Consider the following 23,218-nt stretch of genomic DNA (forward strand, 5'->3'; position numbering starts at 1 on the left):
CCTGCTGTATCCCCATGTGTTCGCAGGGGCCTGCGGTGTCCCCAGGTGTCCCCGCGTGTCCCCGCAGTGTCCCCACAGTGTCCCCACGCGTCCCCACCTCCTTGTAGAGCGAGTAGAGGAACACGATGGTCTGGATGGCCTTGCCCAGGCTCATCTCGTCGGCCAGGATGGTGTCCCCACGTGTGCCCGTGTCCCCTCGTATTGTCCCCGTGTATCCCCGCAGTGTCCCCACGTGTTCCCGCAGTGTCCCCGCGTGTCCCCGCATGTGTCCCCACCTCCTTGTAGAGCGAGTAGAGGAACACGATGGTCTGGATGGTCTTGCCCAGCCCCATCTCGCCGGCCAGGATGGTGTCCCCACGTGTGCCCATGTGTCCCCATGTATCCCCACAGTGTCCCCACAGTGTCCCCACGCGTCCCCGCGTGTCCCCACCTCCTTGTAGAGCGAGTAGAGGAACACGATGGTCTGGATGGTCTTGCCCAGCCCCATCTCGTCGGCCAGGATGGTGTCGGTGCTCTGCGCCCACGAGAAGCGCAGCCAGTTGAGGCCCTCCAGCTGGTAGAGGTGCAGGGTGCCGCCCGTGGCCGAGATGAACCGCGGCTGCGCCTCGTACTTCACCGTGGGCTGCGGCGGGACGCGGCGTCAGCGCCCGGTGCCACCGGGACGGCCCCAGTGCCCGGGAGGGTCCCGGTGGCCCGGAGGAGGGTCCCGGTGGCCCAGAGGAGGGTCCCGGTGGCCAGGATGGCTCCGGTGGCCCAGAGGAGGGTCCCGGTGGCCAGGAGGGTCCCCGTGGCCCAGAGGAGGGTCCCGGTGGTCGGGAGGAGGGTCCCAGTGGCTGGGATGGTCCCGGTGGCCGGGAGGAGGGTCCTGGTGGCCCACAGGAGGGTCCCAGTGCCCCGGAGGAGGGTCCCGGTGGCCCAGAGGAGGGTCCCGGTGGTCGGGAGGAGGGTCCCAGTGGCTGGGATGGCTCCGGTGGCGGGTCCCAGTGGCGCAGAGGAGGGTCCCGGTGGCCGGGAGGAGGGTCCCGGTGGTCGGGAGGAGGGTCCCGGTGGCCGGGATGGCTCCGGTGGCCCGGAGGAGGGTCCCGGGGGCCCAGAGGAGGGTCCTGGTGGCCAGGCGCACTCACGTCATTGGTGGGTGACTCGGGGGGTCCCTCTCCCGGCGTCTCCTTCTTCTTCTTCTTGTAGCGCCGGGGCTGAGCGGGGTCCTCGCCCATGAACACCTCCCTGTGCGGGGACACGGGGACATGGGGGGACATGGGGGGACATGGGGGGGGATATGAGGGGACATGGGGGACACAGGGGGACATGAGGGGACACAGAGGGACATGGGGGACACAGGGGGACACAGAGGGACACGGGGGGACATGGGGGGGGATATGAGGGGACATGGGGGACACAGGGGGACATGAGGGGACACAGAGGGACATGGGGGACACAGGGGGACACAGAGGGACACGGGGGGACATGGGGGACACAGCAGGGCGCATCAGCCCCTGCCTCCCATCACATTCTCTGTGGCCTCCTCAGTGGCCTTGTCCCCTGTCCCCCCACATGTCCTCCTGTGTCCCTGCATGATCCCGTGTCCCCGATATCCCCAATGTCCCCCCATGTCCCCACTGGTGCCTCCAGTAGCTCAGCTTGTGCAGCCCCCATGTCCCCGTGCCCCGCCATGTCCCCACTGTCCCCAGTGTCCCCACTGGTGTCACCAGTAGCTGCTCTTGGCCAGCCCTTGTGTCCCCCGTCCCCTGTATCCCCATCTCCCCTTGTGTCCCGCCCGTGTCCCCATCTCCCCCTGTCTCCTCCGTGTCTCTGCTGTCCCTCCCGTGTCCCCCCTGTCCCCACCGGTGCCTCCAGTGGCTCAGCTTGTGCAGCCGTGTCCCCATCTCCACCGCTGTCCCCCACGTCCTCACTGTCCCCCATGTCCCCGCTGTTCCTCCGTGTTCCCACCAGTGGCGCCAGTAGCTGCTCTTGTGCAGCCCTTGTTCCCCTGTGTCCCTGTCTGCCCCTGTGTCCCCACTGTCCCCCATGTCCCCGTCTCCCGCCATGTCCGCGCTGTCCCCCGTGTCCTCAGTGTCCCCCGTGTCCCCGTGACCCACCGGTGGCGCCAGTAGCTGCTCTTGTGCAGCTCGTAGTCCGGGATGGGCATCTCGTCCTCCTCCCACGTGGCCTGGTCGTAGGGCAGGTCCCGCCACTTGACCAGGTAGTGGTACTGCCCCTTGCGGTCCACACTGCGGGGACACGGGGACAGTGACACCCACGGGTGACAATGACACCCACGAGCCGTGTCACACAGTGGTACTGCCCCTTGCGGTCCACACTGCGGGGACACGGGGACAGTGACACCCACGGGTGGCGTCACACAGCGATACTGCCCCTTGCGGTCCACACTGCAGGGACACGGGGACAGTGACACCCACAGTGACAGACCCCGTGGGCTGTGTCACTCAGTGGTACTGCCCCTTGCGGTCCACACTGCGGGGACAGGGGACAGTGACACCCACGGGTGACAATGACACCCACGAGCGGTGTCACACAGCGGTACTGCCCCTTGCGGTCCACACTGCGGGGACATGGGGACAGTGACACCCACGGGTGACGGTGACACCCGCGAGCGGTGTCACACAGTGGTACTGCCCCTTGCGGTCCACACTGTGGGGACACGGGGACAGTGACACCCACGGGTGACAATGACACCTGTGAGCCATGTCACACAGTGGTACTGCCCCTTGCGGTCCACACTGTGGGGACAGTGACACGAGGACACCCGCGAGCGGTGTCACACAGTGGTACTGCCCCTTGCGGTCCACACTGTGGGGACACGGGGACAGTGACACCCACGGGTGACGATGACGTCCGCAGGTGGTGTCACACAGCGGTACTGCCCCTTGCGGTCCACACTGCGGGGACAGTGACACCACGGTGACACGGGGACACCCACGAGCGGTGTCACACAGTGGTACTGCCCCTTGCGGTCCACACTGTGGGGACAGTGACACCACGGTGACACGGGGACACCCACGAGCGGTGTCACACAGCGGTACTGCCCCTTGCGGTCCACACTACGGGGACACGGGGACAGTGACACTCACGGGTGACAATGACGCCCACGGGCAGTGTCACACAGTGGTACTGCCCCTTGCAGTCCACACTGCGGGGACATGGGGACAGTGATACCCACGGGTGACAATGACACCCGCAAGCCATGTCACGCAGTGGCACTGCCCCTTGCGGTCCACACTGTGGGGACATGGGGATACCCAGGGGTGACACCAGACACCCAAGGGTGATGAGAAGCCACAGGTGACAGGGATGCCCACGGGTGACAGGGGACACCCACGGATGATGGGAACATCCACGGGTGACGGGGGACACCCACGGGTCACTCTTGTGTCACTGGGGACACCCCTGGGTGACGCTCCGGGGTGACCGGAGCAGACAGGGTGTCATGCAGGAGACGCGTCAGCAGGTGGCACCAGCTGCCACCATAAGATGGCACGGGACGGGGGGGGGGGCATGGGGACATCCTGGGGGGTGTCACCCAGGACAGGGACACCCGGACAGGAGCTGGGGTCACCTGGGGACAGGGACACCCAGACAGCAGCTGGGGTCACTTGGGGACAGTGGAACTCGGTCAGGCCCGGGGGTCACTTGGGGACAGAGACCAAGAGCCACCGCTAGGGACAGTCGGCCAGGAGCCGGGGTCACTCGGGGACAGGGACAGCCCGGCGGGAGCCGGGGGCACTTGGGGACAGGGCGGCGGGTGGCACCGGGGCCGCCTGGGCACGGGAGGCCCCGCAGGGCTACGGGGTCCCCAGGGTGTCCCCAGGGGCGCCCAGGAGGTCCCCGCATGCCCGGCCCCTGCCCTGGGGACACCGGCGGGTGCAGGGGGACACAAGGGGACACAGAGGTGCCCGTGGCGGCTCGAGAGGCCCCAAAGCTGCTGGAAGGGGGACCAAGGGGGCCCAAGGGTGTCCAGGTGGGACCCAAGGGTGCCCAAGAGATGCTCAGGGGCACCCAGAGGTGCCCAGGAGGGTCTCGGGGGCCCCCAGAGGTGCCCAAGAAGCCCCAAGGGTGCCCAGGAGGACCCAAGGGTGCCAGGAAGCCCCCAAGGCTCCCTGGAAGGACCCAAGGGTGCTCAGGAGGTTCTCAGGGGCACCCAAGGGTGGCCAGGGGACCCTAAAGGTGCCCAGGGGGTGCCCAGGAGATGCTCAGGGGCACTCACAGGTACCCAGGAGGGTCTCAGCGGCCCCCAGAGATGCCCAAGAAGCCCCCAAGGGTGCCCAAGGGGACCCAGGGGTGCCTAGGAAGTTCTCAAGGGCACCCACAGGTGGTCAGGAAACCCCAAGGGTGCCCAGAGGGACCCAAGGGTGCCCAGGAGGCCCCAGCGGTGCCTAAGAAGTTGTTAAGGGTACCCAGAGGCGCCCAGGAGGACCCAGAGGTGCCCAGGAGATGCTCAAGGGCACCCAGAGGTGCCCAGGAAGCCCCGAGGGCGCCCAGAGGGACCCAAAGGTGCCCAGGAAGCCCCAGGGGTGCCCAAAGGGACCCAGAGGCGCCCAGGAGGACCCAGGGGTGCCCGAGATGCTTGGGGGTAGCCAGAGGTGTCCAGGAAGCCCCAAGGGTGCCCAGAAAGTTCTCAAAGGCACCCAGAAAGTTCTCAAGGGCACCCAGAGGTGCCCAGGAAGCCCCAAGGGCGCCCAGAGGGACCCAAAGGTGCCCAGGAGGCCCCAGGGGTGCCCAGGAGATGCTCGGGGGCAGCCAGAGGTGCCCAGGAAGCCCCAAGGGTGCCCAGAAAGTTCTCAAGGGCACCCAGAGGTGCCCAAGGAGACCCAGAAGTGCTCAGGAGATGCTCAAGGGCACCCAGAGGTGCCCAGGAAGCCCCAAGGGCGCCCAGAGGGACCCAAAGGTGCCCAGGAGGCCCCGCGGGTGCCAGGAAGCCCCCGAGGCTCCCTGGAAGGACCGGTGGGTACCCCCAATTACCCCCATCCCGGTGCCGCGCGCGGGGACGGAGCCACCCGGGGACCCCGCGCGGTGCCAGAGCCACCCGGGGAGGCCGCGCGGGCGGCACCCGCGGGTGCCCACCTGTGGTTGATGATGCGGTGCACCGTCATCCACTCGGGCTTGATGCCGTAGCGGTAGAAGCGCTCCTCCATGGCGCCGGCGCGGCGCGCGCCCGCGCGCGGGTCACCCTTGGGGACGCCCTTGGCGTCATCGTCCCCGGAGCCGTAGTCCAGCGGCGGCGGCTCGTCCATGTCGTTCTTGCGCTGGTAGTTGCGGTACATGACGAGGTGGAAGATCTCCAGCTGCGGGAGGGGACGCGGGGACGTCACAAGGACGCCGGTGACGACGCCGGTGACAACGACACCGGCACCGGTGACCGCGACGCTGACACTGGTAATGCAGGGGGCAGCGGGAGCCATGAGGGGCTCCCTGCGGGTGTGAGGGTGTCACCGGGGATGGGGACGCCCCCAGGGCCACATGGGTGTCACCCGGGGATGGGGACACCTGGGAGAACAGGGACTGCATGGGGGTGTCCCCAGGGCCACACGGGTGTCACCCAGGGATGGAGACACCCCCAGGGTCACACAGGTGTCACCGGGGATGGGGACACACCCAGGGCCACATGGGTGTCACCCGGGAATGGGGACAGCTGGGAGAGCAGGGGCTGGATGGGGGTGTCCCCAGGGCCACACAGATGTCACCTGGGGATGGGAACAGCCGGGAGAGCAAGGGCTTCAGGGGGTTGTCCCCAGGGCCACACAGGTGTCACCAGGAATGGGGACACTCCCAGGGCCACACGGGTGTCACCTGGGGATGGGGACACCTGGGAGAGCATGGACTGCATGGGGGTGTCCCCAGGGCCACACGAGTGTCACCCAGGGATGGGGACACCCAGGACACCATGGCCCACAGCTGGGTGTCCGCAGGGCCACACAAGTGTCCCCAACACTGGGGACAAAGCCCAAGGCCCGGCTGTGGCTGCCCCCGTGTCCCCATGCGGCCGTGTCCCTGCATCCCCACACTGCACGTGTCCCTGTGTCCCCACGTGGCTGTGGGTGTCCCTGCGTCCCCATGCCCCCGCAAATGTCCCCGTGTCCCCGCGGTGTCCCCATGCCATAGTGTCCCCATGGTGTCCCCGCACAATGGGTGCCCCCACAGTGTTCCTGTGTCCCCGCAGTGTCCCCATGCAGTGAGTGTCCCCATGTTCCCGCCCAGCAGGTGTCCCCACGGTGTCCCCATGCAGTGGGTGTCTCCATGGTGTCCCTGCGAACCTGGGGTCCCCATGTCCCCGCGGTGTCCCCATGCGGCGGGTGTCCCCATGTCCCCATACAGTGGGTGTCCCCGCAGTGTCCCCGTGTCCTCATGCTGTGCCCGTGCAGCGGGTATCCCCATGTCCCCATGTCGTGGGTGTCCCCATGTCCCCGCGCACTGGGTGTCCCCGCGGTGTCCCTGTGAAGTGGGTGTCCCCATGTACTGGGTGTCCCCACGCGGTGGGTGTCCCCGCGGTGTCCCCACAGTGTCCTCGTGTCCCCGCAGTGTCCCCGCGGTGTCCCCATGCAGTGGGTGTCCCCGTGCAGCAGGCGTCCCCGTGGTGTCCCCACGAAGCACATGTCCCCGCACGGTGGGTCTCCCCGCAGTGTCCCCACAGCAGGTGTCCCCACACAGTGGGTGTCCCCATGTCCCCGCGGTGTCCCCATGCAGCAGGTGCCCCCGTGGTGTCCCCGTGCAGTGAGTGTCCCCACGCAGTAGGTGTCCCTGTGGTGTCCCCATGCAGTGGGTGTCTCCGCGCTGTGGGTGTCCCTGCGGTGTCCCTGTGTCCCCGCGCAGTGGGTGTCCCCGCGGTGTTCCCATGCTGTGGGTGTCCCCACGCAGTGGGTGTCCCCGCAGTGTCCCTGAGGTGTCCCCGTGCAGTGGGTGTCCCTGTGGTGTCTCCATACAGCAGGTGTCCCCGTGGTGTGCCTGCAGTGTCCCCACGCAGCGGGTGTCCCCACGCAGCGGGTGTCCCCGCACAGTGGGTGTCCCCAGGCAGCGGGTGTCCCCATGGTGTCCCCGCGGTGTCCCCATGCAGTGGGTGCCCCCACGGTGTCCCCGCACAGTGGGTGTCCCCGTGGTGTCCCCGCGCAGTGGGTGTCCCGCGCAGCGGGTGTCCCCGCGGTGTCTCCATACAGCAGGTGTCCCCGCGGTGTCCCCATGCTGTGGGTGTCCCCACGCAGTGGGTGTCCCCGCAGTGTCCCCGCAGTGTCTCCATACAGCAGGTGTCCCCGCGGTGTCCCCGCGCAGCGGGTGTCCCCGCAGTGTCCCCGCACAGTGGGTGTCCCCATGCAGCGGGTGTCCCCGCGGTGTCCCCGCGCAGCGGGTGTCCCCATGCAGCGGGTGTCCCCGCGGTGTCCCTGCGGTGTCTCCATACAGCGGGTGTCCCCGCGGTGTCCCCGCGCAGTGGGTGTCCCCGCAGTGTCCCCGCACAGTGGGTGTCCCCATGCAGCGGGTGTCCCCGCGGTGTCCCCGCGCAGCGGGTGTCCCCATGCAGCGGGTGTCCCCGCGGTGTCCCTGCGGTGTCTCCATACAGCGGGTGTCCCCGCGGTGTCCCCGCGCAGTGGGTGTCCCCGCAGTGTCCCCGCACAGTGGGTGTCCCCATGCAGCGGGTGTCCCCGCGGTGTCCCCGCGCAGCGGGTGTCCCCATGCAGCGGGTGTCCCCGCGGTGTCCCTGCGGTGTCTCCATACAGCGGGTGTCCCCGCGGTGTCCCCGCGCAGTGGGTGTCCCCGCACAGCGGGTGTCCCCGCGGTCCCCCCCGGCGCCCCCGCTCACCTGCAGCTCCTTGACCCAGGAGCAGTGCCAGTAGGAGAGGCCGACCCACTTGACGAAGAACTCGCGCTCGGAGCGCCCCGGCCAGCGCCCCGGGGTGGCCCTGGGCGGCGGCGGCGCCCGCGGGCGCGGGGGGCTCCCCCCAGCGCCAGTACAGGATCTTCTGCACGCGGCCCTTGAGCACGGGGCACTGCGGGGACACGCGTCACCACCGCGTCCCCTGGCCCCTTCGTCCCTGTCCCCATCTTTATCCCCGGCCCCCTTCGTCCCCATCCCCCTTTGTCCCTGTCCCCATCTTCATCCCCATCCCCCTTTGTCCCCATCTCCCTTTGTCCCTGTTTCCCTTCGTCCTCATCTCCCTTCGTCCCTGTCCCTATTTTTATCCCCGTCCCCTTTTGTCCCCGTCCCCCTTCATCCCTGTCCCCATCTTTAACCCCATCCCCCTTTGTCCCTGTCCTCTTTCGTCCCCGGCCCCATCTTTATCCCCACTCCCCTTTGTCCCCAGCCCCCTTCGTCCCCGTCCTCCTTCATTCCTGTCCCCATCTTCATCCCCGTCCCCCTTTGTCCTCATCCCCCTTTATCCTTGTTCTCACTAGTCCCTATCCCTTTCTCCCTGTTTTCATTTATTTGCCCCTTTTTATTCCCATCCCCCTTTGTCCCCATCCCCATTTCTCCCTGTCCCAATTTCTCCCTGTCCCCATCTTTATCCCTGTCCCCCTTTATCCCCACTCCACTTTGTCCCTGCCCCGATTTCTCCCCGTCCCCCTTTGTCCTCATCTCCCTTCATCCCTACCCCCATTTCTCCTTGTCCCCATCTCTCTTCATACGCCTTTGTCCCTGTCCCTTTTCGTCCCTGTCCCTATCTCCTGTCCCGTCCTCCCCTCTCTTGTCCCTCCGTCCCAACTCTCCCCCTGTCCCTATATCCCTGTGTCACCCTCATCCCTGTCACCACCAGGACTGCACCTTGTCCCTTGTCCCTGTCCCATCCCTGTCCTTGTCCCCCATGGGCAGCGGGGACAGAGCCACTCGCACATGGGGACATCGGAGAGCGGCTGTGGTTGGAGGAGCTACAGGCGCCCGCCCGCACCATGTCCCCGTGTCCCCACACCGTGTCCCCACGCGGTCCCCGTACCGTGCAGCGGGGACAGAGCCACTCGCCGTTGGGGACCTCGGGCAGCGGCGGGTTGAGGCAGTGGATGTGGTAGGAGGAGATACAGGCGTCGCAGCACAACAGCTCGCCGCCGTCCTTGCACACCCGGCAGTACTCCATGTGGTCGTCCTCCTCCTCCTTGTCGCCCTCCTCCTCCAGCTCTTCCTCGTACTCCTCCTCCTCCTCCTTGGCCTCCCACTGCACCCCCTCCTTCTCCTGGGGACGGGGACAGGCGTCAGCGCGGCCCGGGGACCCCCGCAACAGCCGCGGGGCCCGAGGGCACCTTGGAGCCTGCTGCTGTGGGATGGGGACACCCGAACTGCCGGGGACACCCGAACCCCCGCAACACCCGCAGGGCCTGAGGGCACCTTGGAGCCTGCTGCTGTGGGACGGGGACACCCTGGGGACACCCGAACCTCTGCAACACCCGCGGGGCCCGAGGGCACCTCGGAGCCTGCTGCTGTGGGACGGGGACACCCGAACTGCCGGGGACACCCGAACCCCTGCAACACCCGCGGGGCCTGAGGGCACCTCGGAGCCTGCTGTCGTGGGACGGGGACACCCGAACTGCCGGGGACACCCTGGGGACACCCGAACCTCTGCAACACCCGCGGGGCCCGAGGGCACCTCGGAGCCTGCTGCTGTGGGACAGGGACACCCGAACTGCCGGGGACACCTGAACCCCCATAACACCCGCGGGGCCCGAGGGCACCTCGGAGCCTGCTGCTGTGGTTCCCCCCATGTCCCCGTGTCCCCCCCGTGTCCCCCCCATGTCCCCCCGTGTCCTCACGCAGTGGGGGCAGCTCCAGCGGCCGTGGGGCGCGCGCTCCAGCTCGGGCTCCAGGCACACCAGGTGGTAGGACACGTGTCACCCCCCGTGTCCCCCGTGTCCCCCCGTGTCCCCCCCATGTCCCCCCATGTCCTCACGCAGTGGGGGCAGCTCCAGCGGCCGTGGGGCGCGCGCTCCAGCTCGGGCTCCAGGCACACCGGGTGGTAGGACACGTGTCCCCCCCCGTGTCCCCCGTGTCCCCCCCGTGTCCCCATGTCCCCCCGTGTCCTCACGCAGTGGGGGCAGCTCCAGCGGCCGTGGGGCGCGCGCTCCAGCTCGGGCTCCAGGCACACCAGGTGGTAGGACACGTGTCACCCCCCGTGTCCCCCCCCGTGTCCCCCGTGTCCCCCCCGTGTCCCCCGTGTCCCCCCGTGTCCTCACGCAGTGGGGGCAGCTCCAGCGGCCGTGGGGCGCGCGCTCCAGCTCGGGCTCCAGGCACACCAGGTGGTAGGCGCGGGGACACGTGTCACACAGCACGATCTCGCCACCCTGCTGGCACACCTCGCAGTAGTCCTGGTGGTCGGTCTCGTAGCCGTCGCCGTCGGCCTCGGCGCCTGCGTTGGGGCACCCCGAGAACAGGGGGGACCCGTGTTGGGACACCCCGAAACAAAGGGACAGGGGGGACCCACATTGGGATACCCCAAAAACAGGTGGATGGGGGAGACCCATGTTGGGACACCCTGAGACAAAGGGACAGGGGGACCCGCGTTGGGACACCCCAAAAACCAAGGGACAGGGGGAGACCCACGTTGGGACACCCCGAAACAAAAGGAAGGGGGAGATCCATGTTGGGACACCCCAAAAACGGGGGGGGCACGTTAGGGCACCCCAAAAACAGGGGGATGGGGGGGACCCCCATTGGGACACCCCAAGAACAGGATGACGGGGGGACCCACGTTGGGACACACCAAAACAAAGGGACGGGGGGGACCCACGTTGGGACACCCCAAAAACAGAGGGATGGACCCGGGACGGGGCCTGAAGGGAGCGGATGTGGGACTGGGGACCCCCCAGGATCCCCCGGGACCCCCAGGGTAGGAGCCATGGGGCCAGAGATCCCCCATGTCCCCCACAGCGCCCCCAGGGGGGTGACAGAGGGCAGGGTGACAGGGTGACGCAAGGGGGTGACAGGGTGACGTGTTGAGGATTGACGGGGTGACAAGGTGACAAAGGGGGGTGACAGGGTGACATGGGGCTGACAAGGCGTCATGGGAGGAGAGGGTGACACAGGGGGACAGTGGGGATGACATGGGGATGACAGGGTGACACGGGGTGACACATCGGAGGGTGCCAGGGTGACATGGGGGGATGACAGGGTGACAGAGGGAGGTGACACAGGGTGACAGGGTGTCGCAGGGGTGATGGGGTGACACAAAGGAGTGACACAGGGTGAGTGACAGGGTGACACAGGCGTGACGAGGTACTGCAGGGGTGACATGGGAGGTGGTGGGGTGACAAGGGGGTGAGAAGGTGCTGTGGGGGTGACGGGCCGACACAGGGGGTGACATGGGGTGACACAGTGGTGATGAGGTGCCGAGGGGGAGTGACAGGGTGGCACAGGGGGCGACAGGGTGCCACAGGGTGACAGGGTGACACAGGGGGTGACAGGGTGCCGCGGGGTGACACGGGGGGTGACAGGGTGCCACGGGGTGACAGGGTGACACAGGGGGTGACACGGGGGGGTGACAGGGTGCCGGTCTCACCGTGCGGCGCGGCGGCGCCAGGTCCCGGCGGGCCCCGTTCCCGGGTCAGGATGGCGCCGGGGGCTGCAAGACAGGGCAGGGCCGGGGCCGGGGGTCACAGGGCGGCAGGGGGGACGTTGGGGACACGGCGGGGACGCGCCGGGGCGGGGGACACGCACCCTTCTTCCTCTTGCGGCCGGGGCGGCCCCGCTTGAGGCCGCGGGCGCGCGCGGACGCGTCGGAGCGCGCCGAGCTCTGCCCGCTGCCGCCGTCCGAGTCGTCCTCCGCCTCCGGCGCCTCGTCGCTCTGCGGGGACACCGCGGGGACATGGGGACACTGCGGGGGGACGGGGCACCGGGGGGACATGGGGACCCTGGGGGACATGGAGCACCAGGGGGCACAGGGGCACCACAGGGACACTGGGGGGGGGGCTGGGGGCACCAGGGGGCACAGGGACACCAGGGGGGACATTGGGGACACCACGGAGGGGTGAGGACACCAGGGGAGGGGGACATTGGGGGCACTAGGGCGTGGGGGGCATCCATGGGACAGGGACACCGGGGGGGAAAATGGGCACTGGAGGGAGGGCTCTGGTCTGGGGGGTCTCCCAGTTCCCGGTGTCTCTCCCATTCCCAGGGTGTCTCTCTCTCCCCTGTTCCCGGTGTGTCTCTCTCTCTCTCTCTCCCTGTTCCCAGTGTCTCTCTCCCCGTTCCTGGTGTGTGTCTCTCTCTCCCCCGTTCCCGGTGTCTCTCCCCGTTCCCAGGGGTGTCCCTCTCCCTCCCGTTCCCGGTGTCTCTCTCCCTCATTCCCAGTGTCTCTCTCCCTCATTCCCAGCGTCTCTCCCTCCCGTTCCCGGTGTCTCTCCCCCGTTCCTGGTGTCTCTCTCCCCCGTTCCCGGTGTCTCTCTCTCCCCCGTTCCCAGTGTCTCTCCCCGTTCCCGGTGTCTCTCTCTCCCCCGTTCCCGGTGTCTCTCCCCGTTCCCGGTGTCTCTCTCTCTCCCTCATTCCCAGTGTCTCTCCCCGTTCCCAGGGGTGTCCCTCTCCCTCCCATTCCCGGTGTCTCTCCCTCCCGTTCCCGGTGACTCTCCCCGTTCCCAGTGTCTCTCCCCTGTTCCCGGTGTCTCTCTCTCCCCCGTTCCCGGTGTCTCTCCCCGTTCCCGGTGTCTCTCTCTCTCCCTCATTCCCGGTGTCTCTCCCTCATTCCCGGTGTCTCTCCCCATTCCCGGTGTCTCTCCCCATTCCCGGACGGGCGCTCACCGAGCTGCTCTTCTTGCGCTTGGCGCCCAGCGCTCCCAGTTTGATCTTGAGCGGTGCCATCCTGCGGCCCTTGAGGCGCCTCTTGAGCTCTCCGCCGCGCGGGCTCTTGCTGCGCTTCTTGTGCCCGGGCCCTGCCGGTGACAACATGACGGGGCCGCCTCAGCGGGGCCCTGGCGTCCGGGTGCCCCTCGAGCCCCCCGGGACCTGGCGGGGGGCCCCGGCGTCCGGGCGCTTCCCACCCCCCTGCCCAGAGCAGGGCCCCGGCGTCCGGGCTCCCCCCGCCCAGGTCTCATGGCCCCAGTGTCCAGGCGCTTCCCACCCCTGTCCCCGCTGCAGATGTTGGGGACACGGGGTCCTCAGGGTCACCCCCGCTGCGGAGCCCTGATGTCCCCAGGGCTCTTCCCTTCCCCCATTGTGGGGCCCCAGTGTCCCCAAGCTCCCCCCCGCCGCAGCGTCCCCAGTCTCCCATTATGGGGCCCCATGTCCCCAGGCTCCCCTCTGTCACAAGCCCCAGTGTCCCCAGGTCTCTTCTCCCGGTCACAGGGCCCCGGTGTCCCCAGGACTCCCCCTGCCACAGGGTCCCGGTGTCCCCAGGGCTCCTCCCCCCAATGCAGGGCCCTGGTGTCCCCAGGCTCCCCTGTGCCGCAGGGCCCCGGTGTCCCCAGGGCTCTTCTCCCCATCACGGGGCCCTTGTGTCCCCAGGCTCTCCCCTGTCCCCAAGGCTCTTCCGCCTCGTCACAGGGCCGCAGTGTCCCCACAGCTCTTCTTCCCATCACAGGGCCGTGGTGTCCCCAGGCTCCCTGCCATCACAGGGCCCCAGTGTCCCCAGGCTCCCCCCTGTCGCAGGGCCCCGGTGTCCCCAGGGCTCTTCTCCCTGTCACAGGGCCCTGGTGTCCCCAGATTCCCCCCCCGTCACAGGGCCCCGGTGTCCCCAGGGCTCTTCTCCCTGTCACAGGGCCCTGGTGTCCCCAGATTCCCCCCCCGTCACAGACCCCAATGTCCCCAGGGCTCTTCTCCCGGTCACAGGGCCCTGGTGTCCCCAGGCTCCTCCCTGTCGCAGGCCCCGGTGTCCCCAGGGCTCTTCTCCCCATCGCGGGGCCGCGGTGTCCCCGGTGTCCCCGGTGTCCCCGGTGCCCCGCGCTCACCCTTGCCCTCCTTGGTCTTGGCGCGGCGCAGCGGCGCGGGGGCTCCGGCGGTGGCTCCGGTGGCAGCGGCTCCGGTGGCGGCGGCTCCGGCTCCGGTGGCGGCTCCGGCGGGGGCGGCGGCGGCCACGGCCTGCACGGCGGCCGCCACCTGCTCGGCCACGGCGGCGGCGGCGGCAGCGGCGGCGGCGGCCACGGCGGCGGCGGAGCCCTTGAAGGGGTTGTTGGCGCTGAACTCGCGCCACTTGGCGCCCAGGATCGTCATCATCTTGGACATGGGGATCTTGGGGTTCTTCTTGGCGATCAGCGGCCTGGGGGCAGCGGGGGCTGCGGGCGCCGCGGGCGCAGGGAGCCCCGGCGGGGGCAGCCCCCACCCGAGGGTGCCCCCCCACCCAAGGGTGCCCCCTCCCACTCAAGGGTCCCCCGTACCCAACGATGCCCCCATACCCAAGGGTACCCCCGAACTCAAGGGTCGCCCCCAACCCGCACCCATCCAAGGGCGCCCCCCCGTCACCCAAAGGTGCCCCCCATCACCTAAGGGTGCCCCCTGCCACCCAACGGTACCCCCCCACCCAAGGGTGCCCCCTCCCCATACCCGAGGGTCCCCCCGAATTCAAGGGTCGCCCCCCAACCCGCACCCACCCAAAGGTGCCCCCCATCACCCAAAGGTGCCCCCCCAAGGATGCCCCCCATCACCCAACGGTGCCCCCCCACCCAAGGGTGCCCCCTCCCACCCAAGGGTCCCCCCACCCAAGGGTGCCCCCCCACCCAATGGTGCCCCCATACCCAAGGCTACCCCCAAACTCAAGGGTTGCCCCCAACTCACACCCACCCAAGGGTGCCCCCCCCGTCACCCAAAGGTGCCCCCCCGTCACCCAAGGGTGCCCTCCCCACCCAAGGGTGCCCCCATAGCCAAGGGTACCACCGAACTTAACGGTCGCCCCCAACCCGCACCCATCCAAGGGTGCCCCCCATCACCCAAAGGTGCCCCCCATCACCTAAGGGTGCTCCCTGCCACCCAAGGGTGCCCCCCATCACCTAAAATTGTCCACCCCGTCACCCAAAAGTGTCCCCCCCCAAGGGTGCTCCCCCTGGGGCACCCAGGAGCCCTCATGCGGCCCTGGGGGCACCCACAACCCCCCGCACGGGCGCTCAGGGCACCCGTGAGCCCCTGCCCAGGCCTTTGGGACCCCCGCAAGCTCCAGGAACGCTTTTTAGGGTGCCCACGCGCCCCGTTGCGGGTGCCGGGACAGCCCTGGGTGCCCGCTGTGGGTGCTAGGGACCCCCCGTGCCCCGCTGCAGGTGCCAGAGACACCCCTCGCGCCCCATTCTGGGTGCTGGCTGCCCCTCAGTCCCTGTGCTGCGTCCTGGGCGCCCCCCGTTCCCGTTCCCATTCCTGTTCCCGTTCCTGCTCTTCCTGCTCCCGTTCCCACTCTGGCTCCGGCTGCCATTCCCGTTCTGGCTCCTGTCCCCATTCCAGCTCCCGCTCCCATTCTGGCTCTCATTCCCGCTCCCATTCCCATTCCGGCTCCCGTTCCAACTCCCGCTCCCGTTCCTGCTCCCACTGCCATTCCCACTCTGGCTCCCGCTCCCATTCCCGCTCTGGCTCCTGCTCCCGTTCTGGCTCCCGCTCCCGTTCCTGCTCCCATTCCTATTCCTGCTCCGGCTCCCGTTCCGGCTCCCGTTCCGGCTCCCGTTCCAACTCCCGCTCCCATTCCCACTCTGGCTCCTGCTCCCGTTCTGGCTCCCGCTCCCGTTCCCGCTCCGGTTCCCGCTCCCGTTCCCGGTTCCCGCTCCCACCTCATGAACTGGCTGAACGCCTTGTAGTTGGTGAGCGTGTGGTAGTCGCGCTCCGTGAACTCGTGCTCCACGTCCTCCAGCCCCCACGCGCCCAGCAGCTGCGCCGACGACTTCTGCTCCACCGGCTGCGCGGGGGGACGGGGACAGGGAGGGACGGGGGGGACGGGGACATGGGGGGGGACAGGGAGGGAAACAGGGGACGGGGGACAGGGAGGGACGGGGGGACGGGGGGGACAGGGAGGGACAGGGGGGACGGGGACATGGGGGGAGACAGGGAGGGAAAGGGGGGACGGGGACAGGGAGGGAAGGGGGGACGGGGGGGACAGGAAGGGACAGGGGGGACGGGGGACAGGGAGGGAAAGGGGGGACAGGGACATGGTGGGGACAGGGACAGAGGGGGAGCAGAGAGGGACAGCGGGGGACGGGGACATGGTGGGACAGGGACGGACGGGGGGCAAAGAGGGGCAGGGGGGCATAGAGGGGCAGGGGGAACGGGGGACAGGGAGAGACAGGGGGTAGAGAAGGGGAGCATGAGGGGGCGGGGGGGACACGGGGGGACAAGGAGGGACAGGGCGGAACGGGGGACAGGGAGGGACGGGGGGACGGGGACATGGTGGGGACAGGGACAGAAAGGGAGCAGAGAAGGACAGCGGGGGACAGGGACACGGCAGGACAGGGACGGTCGGGGGGCAGAGACAGGCAGGGGAACATGGAGGGACATGGGGGGACACGGGGAGGACACGGGGGGACAGGGAGGGATGGGCAGGGAGAGAAAAGCGAGGGGAATGGGGGGACAGGGAGGGACAAGGGGGCAAGGGGGACAGGGACACGGGCACACAGGGATGCAGGGACACATGGATGCAGGGACACAGGGACACGGGGACACGGGCAGTGGAACAGGGGTGATGGGGACACGGGGATGCAGGGACACGAGCACAAGGAGACAAGAGAGACACAGGGATAGGGGAAGGCAAAAACGTGGGGACAGAGAGACACAGGGACAGGGGGAGGGCGGGGACAGGGGGACAGGGACACACCGTGACATCAGTGGCAGCCACAGGCGCCACCAGCCCGTCCCCGGGTGACAGCAGCGTCCCCAGCGTGGGGATGGAGCACCCAGGAACCCCCACGTGGACCCCCGGGAGAACCCCACGGAGATGCGGGGGACACCCAGGAGCCGCCGGGAGACCCAACACGGTGTGTGGGACACCCAAGAGCCCCCACGTGGGTGCCAGGGACACCCAGAACCCCGGTCTGGGTGCCAGGGACCCCCAGGGCCCCCGTTCAGGCGCTGTCCCCCTGGTTCAGGCACTGTCTCGGTTCGGTTGCTGTCCCCCCCGGTTCGGTTGCCGTCCCCGCACCGGTCCCGGTACCTTGGCCCGTCCGGCACCATCGTCGTCGGGGCGCCGCCGCCGCCGGCTCTTCTCCTTGTCCTTGTCCTTGCGCTCGCGGTGCTTGCGGCGCCTCTTGGGGGCGGCGGCGCCGCAGTCGCTCCCGCCGCTCTCCGACTTCTCCCGCGGCTCCTCGCGCTCCGACTCCAGCTCATCCTCGCTGCCCTGCGGCGCCCGCGTCACCGCGCGCCCGGGCACCCCCGTTCCCGCTCCTGCCTCCCGGGTCCAGGTGCCCCCATTCCCATTCCCTGGGCCCAGACACGCCCATTCCCGCTCCCATTCCCCAGGCCCAGGCACCCCCACCCCCATTACCCAGGTCCGGGTGCTTCCATTCCTGTTCCCATTCCCTGGATCCGGGCGCCCCCATTCCCGTTCCCGTTCCCCAGGTCCGGGCGCCCCCATTCCCATTCCCTGGGCCCAAGCGCCCCTATTCCCGTTCCCGTTCCCCAGGCTTCGGTGCCCCCACTCCTGTTCCCCAGATCCAGGCACCCCCATTCCTGTTCCCCAGGTCCGGGCACCCCCATTCCCGCTCTCCCCCATTCCCATTCCCATTCCCCATATCCGGGCACTCCCCTTCCTGTTCCCGTTCCCCAGGCGCCCCCACTCCCATTCCCCAGCTCTGGGCACCCCCATTCCCGCTCCCATTCCCCAGGTCCGGGTGCCCCCATTCCTGTTCCCATTCCCTGGACCCATGCACCCCCGTTCCCGTTCCTGTTCCCCGGGTGCCCCCATTCCCGTTCCCCAGGCACCCCCATTCCCGTTCCCCGGGTGCCCCCATTCCCGTTCCCCGGCTGCCCCCGTTCCCGTTCCCCAGGTCTGGGCGCCACCTTTCCCGTTCCCGTTCCCCAGGCACCCCCATTCCCGTTCCCGTTCCCCGGGCGCCCCCGTTCCCATTCCCCGGGTGCCCCCATTCCCGTTCCCCGGGTGCCCCCATTCCCATTCCCGTTCCCCGGGCGCCCCCATTCCCGTTCCCCGGGTGCTCCCATTCCCGTTCCCCGGATCCGGGCGCTCACCAGCTGCTTCCTCTTCCGCGGGGGCTTCCCGGCCTTGGGCTCCCGCTGCCGCCGGGGTCCCCGTTTCTTCCTGGGGCCGCCGAGCACCGCGGGGAGCCCCTGGGCTGCTGGGGGACACGGAGCTGCCGCCAGCGCCGCCGTTACCAGCCCGTTCCCAGCCCGCCCCGCCGTTCCCAGCCCGCCCCGCCATTCCCCGTCCGCCATTCCCAGCCCATCCCGCCATTCCCAGCCCGGCCCGCCATTCCCAGCCCGCCGTTCCCAGCCCGTCCCACCATTCCCAGCCCGTCCCACCATTCCCATCCCACCATTCCCAGCCCATCCCGCCATTCCCAGCCCATCCCACCATTCCCCACCCGTCCCGCCATTCCCATCCCGCCATTCCCAGCCCGTTCCGCCGTTACCATCCCACCATTCCCAGCTCATCCTGCCATTCCCATCCCAGCTTACCCAGCCCATCCCGCCATTCCCAGCCCATCCCACCATTCCCAGCCCGTCCCGCCATTCCCAGCCCGTCCCGCCATTCCCAGCCCACCATTCCCAGCCCATCCCACCATTCCCAGCCCATCCCGCCACTCCCGATTCCATCCCATCATTCCCCACCCAGACCCCATCCCATCCCAGCCACAATTCCCAATCCCAGCACCCTCCCATCCCAATCCCTTCCCGCTCCCAGCCCACCCCCCACGCTTTCCAAGCCCTTCCCGAGCCCGGCCCGCTCCCACTCCCATCCGCAGTGCTTCCCAATCCCGTCCCCATCCCATCCCAATCCCATCCCAATCCCTGCTGGCAGCACGAGCGCTTCCCAAGCGCTTCCCAGGCCCTTCCGGCTTCCTTGAGCATCTCTTCCCACTTCCTTCCTGCTCACTTCCTGTTCCCTTTCCGCTCCCTTCCCAATCCCTTCCCGCTCCCTTCCCCTGCTCTTTCCACTCCCTTCCCTACTCTTTTCCCATTCCCACAGGCTGGAATTTCCCCCCCCCCCATCATAAATCTCCCTCCCTCCCTGTTTCCACGGATTCGGGACCCCCCCCCCGCCTCCATTTTATTTCTGACAAAATGAAAAAAACGCGGGGAAAAGAAAAAAAGAAGGGATAAAATGGGGGTAAACAGCCTCAAATTGGACAACGCAGCGGCGCTTTGGGGGCAAAACCGGAGAAAAAGCGTCAAAAAAAAAAAGTAAAGCCCGGGGTGCAACAGCGGGGGGGACCCTCAGCGCTGGGGACAGGGATGGGGGGACAGGAGGAAACACGGAGATGAGAGGGACAGAGAGGACATGGGGGGGACATGAGGGGACATGGGGGACAGGGAGGAACAAGAGGGACACGGGAGACACAGGGGGACATGGGGGACACCTGGGGGGACACAGGAGGGACATGGGGGGATGGGCACGCGTGCCACATCCCCGCGGGCGCAGGGCCACCTATAGCACCTGCTGCACATATAGACCCGCCATGGGGCACCTATAGGGCTCAGTGACACTTAGGGACCCTCCATGGGGCGCCCATAGGACCCAGGGCACCCACAGACCCCCATGGGGCGTCCATAGGACCCAAGGCTACGTATGGAATCCCTCATGCGGCACCTATAGGACTTCAGACAAACACAGACACCCCCATGGGACACCTATACACCCCAAGGCCACTTACAGACCCCGCCATGAAGCACCTATGGGACCTGAGACCACTTATATACTCCCCATGAACCACATATAAGAACTGACACACCTATAGACTCACTATAGGGTACCTACAGGACCTGAGGCACTCGCAGACTCCCCATGGGGCACCCATAGGTCCCAAGGCTACTTACAGACCCCCCCCCATGGGGCACCTATAGGACCCGGGAGGACACATAAATCCCCCCCGGGCACCTATGGGACCTGATGCACCTATAGACCCACTACAGGGCACCTATAGACCCACTACAGGGCACCTATAGGGCTCAGTGGCACTTAGGGATTCTCCATGGGGCACCCATAGGACCCGGGGCACCTATAGGACCCGGGAGGACACATAAATCCCCCCCGGGCACCTATGGGACCTGATGCACCTATAGACCCACTACAGGGCACCTACAGACCCACTACAGGGCACCTATAGGGCTCAGTGGCACTTAGGAACCCTCCATGGGGCACCCATAGGACTCGGGGCACCCACAGACCCCCGTGGGGCACCCATACGCCCCAAGGCCACTTACAGACCTCCCCCCATGAGGCACCTATAGGCCCTGAGACAATTTATACTCTCCCCATGAACCACATATAAGAGCTGACGCACCTACAGACTCATTATGGGGTACCTATAGGACCTGAGGCACCCATAGATCACAAGGCCACTTACAGACCCCCACCATGGGGCACCTATAGGACGCAGGAGGACACACAGATTCCCTCTGGGGCACCTATGGGACCTGAGGCACCTATAGACCCACTATGAGGCACCTATAGGACCCAGGAGGACACATAAATTTCCTCTGGGGCAGCTATGGACCTGAGGCACCTATAGACCCACTATGGGGCACCTATAGGACCTGGGAGAACACACAGATCCCCCATAGAACACCTATGGGACCTGATGCACCTATAGACCCACTATGGGGCACCTATAGGACCCAGGAGGACAGATAAATTCCCTCTGGGGCACCTATGGGACCTGATGCACCTATAGACCCACTATGAGGCACCTATAGGACCCAGGAGGACACACAGATTCCCTCTGGGGCACCTATGGGACCTGAAGCAGCTATAGACCCTCTATGAGGCACCTATAGGACCCAGGAGGACATATAAATTTCCTCTGGGGCACCTATGGGACCTGATGCACCTATAGACCCACTATGGGGCACCTATAGACCCGCTATGGGGCACCTATAGGACCCGGAAGGACACATAGATCCCCCATAAGGCACCTATGGGACCTGATGCACCTATAGACCCACTATGTGGCACCTATAGGAGCCAGCAGCCCCCTCCCTCCCCCGCCCCCCCGCGCAGGGCGGGGCCGGGCCCCCCGGGGTGGGGGAGGGGCGCCCTTCCCCTCCCCCCTCGCCCCTCCCCCCCCGCAGGGCTAACGGCGGCGGGGGGGGGGGAGGGGCGGAAACTCCCGCGTTTAGAGGGGAAGGGGGGGGCAAAACGTCACGGGCCCCCCCCAATGACCGTTAAAATGGGAGGGGGGAGGAGCTCAGACCGTGCCCCCCCCCCGTAACCGTTAAAATGGAGGGGGGAAGCTCAGGCCTTCCCCCTCCCCCCCCCCCCCCCCATAACCGTTAAAATGGAGGGGGGGAACTCAGAGCGTCCCCCCCCAATAACGGTTAAAATGGGAGGGGAGAGTGGGAAAAGAAGCGCCCCCCCCCACAACGAGGCGAGGAGGAAGAGCCAGGGAGGAGGGAGGAAGGCCGGGACGGTGCCCCCCCCCCCCCCCAAAAAAAAAAAACCGTTAAAACGGGGGGGGGCGGTTCTAAGGGCCCCCCCACACACACGAAACCGATGGCCGCGGGGGGTGGAAAGAGGCCTAGAGCCCCCCCCCCCGAAAAAAACCCAACCCGGAGCCGCTGAGGAGAAGGAAGAGCCGGGCCGGGGGAGGAAGGCCCGGACGGTGCCACCCCCCCACACACAGAACCGTTAAAACCGGCGGGGAACCGCCCCCCCCGCCCCAAAAAAAAAAAAATCCGTCGCGGGGGGAGGCCAGGACGGTGCCCCCCCCCGCACAGAACCGTTAAAACCGTCGTTGGGGGCGGGGGGGGGGAGGCCGAACCGCCCCCCCCATCCACTCACCGCCGAGGAGGGCGCGTTAACGCGGGAGACCGCGGGGAAGGGGGGGCCTGGAAACCGCCCCCCCCCGCCCGAACGGACCGGAACGGGGGGGGGGGCCTGGAAACCGCCCCCCCTCCCGGCGACCGTTAGTGGCGGGGGGGGGGGCCTGGAAACCGCCCCCCCTCCCGGCGGCCGTTAGTGGCGGGGGGGGGCCTGGAAACCGCCCCCCCTCCCGGCGGCCGTTAGTGGCGGGGGGGGGCCTGGAAACCGCCCCCCCTCCCGGCGACCGTTGGGCAGCGCGCGCGGCCGTTGGCGGCGGCCGAGGGGGGGGGGGGGGCGGGCGGTTCGGCCCCTCGGCGCTTGTTTACAAACACGGCCCCCCCCCCGCGCCGTTAACACCCCCTATACCCTCAACACCCCCTATAGCCCTCAACGCCCCCGGTAGCCGCTCCCCCCATTACCGTTCCCCGCCCCGGTAGCCGTTGCCCCCCCTCCCCCGGTGGCCGTTCCCCCCCCCCCCGCGCCGTGGCCGTTATTTTGGCGGGCGGGGGGGCCCGCGCGCTGTTTACCTGGCGGCGCCTCAGCGGGCGCGGATGCTGCTGCGGGCGCGGGCGGCAGCGCCGCCGCCGCCGCCAGGAAAATGTCGCCGGCGCCGCCGTTGTTGTCGCCGCCGCCGCCGTCCTCCTCCTCCTCCTCCTCTTCCTCCTCGTCCTCTTCGTCCCCCTCCGCCTCGGACACCGCCATCTCCTCCTCCTCCTCCTCGTCCTCCCGCAGAGGGGAAGCCATGGCGGCGCTGGGGGGGGGCGGGGGGGGGCGGTGAGCGCGGGAGGGAGCCCCCCCGCGGCACGCGCCAAAAACCCGCCCCCCCGCGGAACCCCAAAACGCCCGAAACTCCCCAAAACTTTTCCCCCCGCCGCCCTCTCCCCACCCCGCCTTAAAAAAAAACACATAGAATACATATAAATAAAACATAAACTTGCCCCGCGTGTGGGATGGGGGGGGTTATAAAAAGAGCCCCCCCCCCCGGAGATGCGGAGGGGGCCCCCGCGGATAATATTTTCCCCGCGAAGCCGAGGAGCAAAAATGGCCGCCCCGAAATTATTTTTAAAAACGAGGCCCCCCCCCTCCCCACCCACCACCTCCTTCTTCCCCAAAGGAGGGGTTTTTAGAAAAAAAAAATTAAAAATCCCCCCCTTTAAAAAAATGCAAAAAAAAACCCACAGAATGGCCGGCTTTGGGTTTTTTTTTAACCCCCCCCCGCTGGCCCCCCCCAAACACACACCTCCTCCTTCAGGTTTAGAAAAGCAAAAAAAAAAAAAAATCAAAGAATTTCCAAAAAAAAAAAAAAAAGCTCAAAAATCAGGCAAAGAACCCAAAAAATCAGCCTGACCCCCCCCCCCCGTTAT

The 23,218-nt window shown here is 67.8% G+C and overlaps 1 protein-coding gene across 1 annotated transcript in view; it reads right to left on the bottom strand.

Annotated features, from left to right (window-relative positions):
* LOC104575054 (ATP-dependent chromatin remodeler CHD3-like) overlaps positions 1-22,610 on the bottom strand; it is a gene marked incomplete at its 3' end in the record, with an annotated part of 43,935 nt that extends 21,325 nt beyond the window's left edge. The window contains 16 exon segments of the mRNA XM_088539219.1: positions 431-622; positions 1,125-1,224; positions 2,097-2,228; positions 5,080-5,300; positions 7,805-7,913; positions 7,915-7,991; positions 8,934-9,167; positions 10,162-10,334; positions 11,484-11,546; positions 11,642-11,768; positions 12,719-12,849; positions 13,864-14,171; positions 15,661-15,785; positions 17,034-17,216; positions 18,065-18,186; positions 22,382-22,610. Coding sequence (XP_088395345.1) covers positions 431-622; positions 1,125-1,224; positions 2,097-2,228; positions 5,080-5,300; positions 7,805-7,913; positions 7,915-7,991; positions 8,934-9,167; positions 10,162-10,334; positions 11,484-11,546; positions 11,642-11,768; positions 12,719-12,849; positions 13,864-14,171; positions 15,661-15,785; positions 17,034-17,216; positions 18,065-18,186; positions 22,382-22,598 — 2,514 coding nt within the window.
* Between the last annotated feature and the right edge of the window lie 608 nt (positions 22,611-23,218).

The sequence above is a fragment of the Tinamus guttatus genome, unplaced genomic scaffold (assembly GCF_059628265.1).
Source record: "Tinamus guttatus ecotype Peru unplaced genomic scaffold, ASM5962826v1 Tinamus_guttatus_pri_ptg001492l, whole genome shotgun sequence".
NCBI classification, from domain to species: Eukaryota; Metazoa; Chordata; class Aves; order Tinamiformes; family Tinamidae; genus Tinamus; species Tinamus guttatus.